The 3,929-nt window shown below is 54.4% G+C and overlaps 1 protein-coding gene across 1 annotated transcript in view; it reads left to right on the forward strand.

Annotated features, from left to right (window-relative positions):
- The window catches only part of LOC122546171 (macrosialin-like), a gene marked incomplete at its 5' end in the record, with an annotated part of 6,170 nt that extends 2,628 nt beyond the window's left edge, over positions 1-3,542 (forward strand). Inside the window, 2 exons of the mRNA XM_043684978.1 lie at positions 530-649; positions 3,429-3,542. Of these exons, the coding sequence (XP_043540913.1) occupies positions 530-649; positions 3,429-3,527 (219 nt within the window). The remainder of the gene's footprint in view (positions 1-529; positions 650-3,428) is intronic.
- Positions 3,543-3,929: the final 387 nt, after the last annotated feature.

Consider the following 3,929-nt stretch of genomic DNA (forward strand, 5'->3'; position numbering starts at 1 on the left):
CAGCACGGGGTTAGATACAGAGTAAAGCTCCCTCTACACTGTCCTCCCATCAAATACTCCCAGGGACAGGGACAGCACGGGGTTAGATACAGAGTAAAGCTCCCTCTGCATTGTCCCCCATCAAACACTCCCAGGGACAGGGACAGCACGGGGTTAGATACAGAGTAAAGCTCTCTCTACACTGTCCCCCATCAAACACTCCCAACACAGGGACAGCACGGGTTTAGATACAGAGTAAAGCTCCCTCTACACTGTTTCCCCCATCAAACACTCCCAGGACAGGGACAGCACGGGGTTAGATACAGAGTAAAGCTCCCTCTGCATTGTCCCCCATCAAACACTGGTGAACTGTTTAAGATCGGATTAGTTGAATTAAAACATTAATTGGTCGCTGACGGGGTGTTTAAGTTTGAAGCGGTGTGTTTGACAGCAGGGATTTCAAAGGTTAACGCCATGCCCTCCCCCTGCCAGCTCAGAGTGTGGTTACAAAGCATTATGAGTTTGACTGGATTCTGTTTGTTATTCACAGGCCTGGGGAGTGTTCTTTATTGAGCCCAACAGGACTGTGGCCACTGGGACATGTAGCACCGGGTCAGTCATCATGAACCTCACTTTCCCAGAAGGATTCCTTATTTTCACTTTCAAGAAGGTGAGTAATTAAAAAGCCGAGACCCTAAATATTCAAAAACACTCTCCCGACCCCAGGCCTCACTGGGACAGTGATCAGGAATCCTCCCTAACCCAGGGCTCACTGGGACAGTGATCAGGAATCCCCCCTAACCCAGGGCTCACTGGGACAGTGATCAGGCATCCTCCCTAACCCAGGGCTCACTGGGACAGTGATCAGGAATCCTCCCTAACACAGGGCTCACTGGGACAGTGATCCGGAATCCTCCCTAACCCAGGCCTCACTGGGACAGTGATCAGGAATCCTCCCTAACACAGGGCTCACTGGGACAGTGATCAGTAATCCCTCCCTAACCCAGGGCTCACTGGGACCGTGATCGGGAATCCTCCCTAACCCAGGGCTCACTGGGACCGTGATCAGGAATCCTCCCTAACCCAGGCCTCACTGGGACCGTGATCAGGAATCCTCCCTAACCCAGGGCTCACTGGGACAGTGATCAGGAATCCTCCCTAACCCAGGGCTCACTGGGACAGTGATCAGGAATCCTCCCTAACCCAGGACTCACTAGGACAGTGATCAGGAATCCTCCCTAACCCAGGCCTCACTGGGACCGTGATCAGGAATCCTCCCTAACCCAGGCCTCACTGGGACAGTGATCAGGAATCCTCCCTAACCCAGGGCTCACTAGGACAGTGATCAGGAATCCTCCCTAACCCAGGACTCACTAGGACAGTGATCAGGAATCCTCCCTAACCCAGGCCTCACTGGGACAGTGATCAGGAATCCCCCCCTGACCCAGGGCTCACTGGGACAGTGATCAGGAATCCCCCCCTGACCCAGGGCTCACTGGGACAGTGATCAGGAATCCCCCCCTGACCCAGGGCTCACTGGGACAGTGATCAGGAATCCCCCCCTGACCCAGGGCTCACTGGGACAGTGATCAGGAATCCCCCCCTGACCCAGGGCTCACTGGGACAGTGATCAGGAATCCCCCCCTGACCCAGGGCTCACTGGGACAGTGATCAGGAATCCCCCCCTGACCCAGGGCTCACTGGGACAGTGATCAGGAATCCCCCCCTGACCCAGGGCTCACTGGGACAGTGATCAGGAATCCCCCCCTGACCCAGGGCTCACTGGGACAGTGATCAGGAATCCCCCCCTGACCCAGGGCTCACTGGGACAGTGATCAGGAATCCCCCCCTGACCCAGGGCTCACTGGGACAGTGATCAGGAATCCCCCCCTGACCCAGGGCTCACTGGGACAGTGATCAGGAATCCCCCCTAACCCAGGGCTCACTGGGACAGTGATCAGGAATCCCCCCTAACCCAGGGCTCACTGGGACAGTGATCAGGAATCCTCCCTAACCCAGGGCTCGAGTAGCTCAGCAGTAGCATTACTGATGGAGCTAGGCGGGTGATAAAGGACAGAGCTGCTAGAATGGGTTTGCAGCAGGTGGTGAAGGAGTCAATAAGAAGGAGAACCAGACCTGACCTCCTCCTTCCCAATCTGCCAGCTGCAGATACATCTGTCCATGACAGTATCGGTAAGAGTGACCACCGCACAGTCCTTGTGGAGACAAAGTCTCACCCCCACATTAAGAATCCCCTCCATCGTGTTGTGTGGCACTATCACCGTGCTCAATGGGACAGACTTCAAACAGATGGAGCAACTTCACACTGGGCATCCCTGAGGCACTGAGGGCCATCAACAGCAGCAGAACTCTACTCCAGCATAATCTGTAACCTCATGGCCCGGCATATCCCTCACTCAGCCATTACCATCAAGCCAGCTGGTTCAGTGGGGAGTGCCGGACAGCATGCCAGGAGCAGCACCAGGTGTATGAGGTTTTGCACTGAAGTAATATTCAAATAGCATTCGTCACACAAATACCAGACAACTGACTTATCTTCAATAAAAGACAATCTAACCGTTGCCCCTTGATGTTCAATGGTGTTACCATCACTGTCTCCCACTATCAATATACTTGCGATTAACCTGAAACTGAATGGAATTTTCCCTATAAAATACAGTGACTGCTAGAGCAGGGCAGAGGCTGGGAATCCTGCAGCGTGTAACTCCCCTCCTGACTCCCCCCAAAGCCTGTCCCACCATCTACAAGGCACAAGTCAGGAGGGTGAGGGAATACTCCCCACTTGCCTCTGGATGGGGGCAGCTCCAACAACACTCAAGAAGCTCGACACCATCCAGGGACAAAGCAGCCCCCGCTTGATTGGCCCCACACCCACAAACATCCCCTCCTTCCCTTACCCACCGACGCTCAGTAGCAGCAGTGTGTACCAGCTACAAGATGCACTGCAGAAACTCACCAAAGATCCTCAGGCAGCACCTTCCAAACCCACGGCCCCTTCCATCCAGAAGGACAAGGGCCAGCAGATACAGGGGAACACCACCCCCTGCAAGTTCCCCTCCGAGCCCCTCACCATCCCGACTTGGGAATATATCGCCGTTCCCTCAGTGTGGCTGGGTCAGAATCCTGGGATTCCCTCCCTCAGGGACACTGTGGGTCCACCCTCCAGCACATGGACTGCAGCGGGTCAAGAAGACAGCTCACCCCCCACCTTCTCAAGGGGGCAACTAGGGACGGGCAGGAAATACCAACATTCCTTAAGTGAATATATCACAGCTAAGCACTGGTTGGGAGATGACCTTTTTGGATTAAATTGGTGTCGGGGTGACCAGTGGCAACAGAAGTGGTCAGGGGTCACAGGGTGAAGTTCATTGGTAAGTCTGCAATTTATTTCTGTTCTGCATCCTGACACTGTCTGTCTGTCTCCTCAGGACAGCAAGCAACGAACCTTCTATCTGAGTGGCGTTCACAGTGAGCTGACATACAGGTTTCCTGGTGCAGCTGGTGAGTTCACATCCCCTATAACTTAGCCCCCACTTGGTCATAACGGCCAGGCTTTGGATAATCAGACAACGGAGATTGCAAAAGCTCAGCACGTCTGGCAGCTTCTGTGGAGAGAGACAGGGAGAGACACTGTGTCTAAGAGCCACAGGCTGACTGACCTGCTCAGCAGCTCAAACAGCTTCTGCTTTTGTTGCCGATTGTCAGTTTCCGCAGGATGTTGGTTGGCCTTCAGACAGCAGCAGCTAAACCTCCCCAAGGGGCCCCACAGCATGGCAACCAATCCAACCCAGATAACCACAAGAAACATCTTACAGGGACAAGAGGAAGAAGTGTTGGGAGGTTCCAGAGCTCAGGGAGCAGGCAGCTGGAGGCACTGCCCCCAATGGGGGAGCGATGGGAATCGGGGGATGGTCAATGGACTGGAATTG

The sequence above is a fragment of the Chiloscyllium plagiosum genome, unplaced genomic scaffold (genome assembly GCF_004010195.1).
Source record: "Chiloscyllium plagiosum isolate BGI_BamShark_2017 unplaced genomic scaffold, ASM401019v2 scaf_23338, whole genome shotgun sequence".
NCBI classification, from domain to species: domain Eukaryota; kingdom Metazoa; phylum Chordata; class Chondrichthyes; order Orectolobiformes; family Hemiscylliidae; genus Chiloscyllium; species Chiloscyllium plagiosum.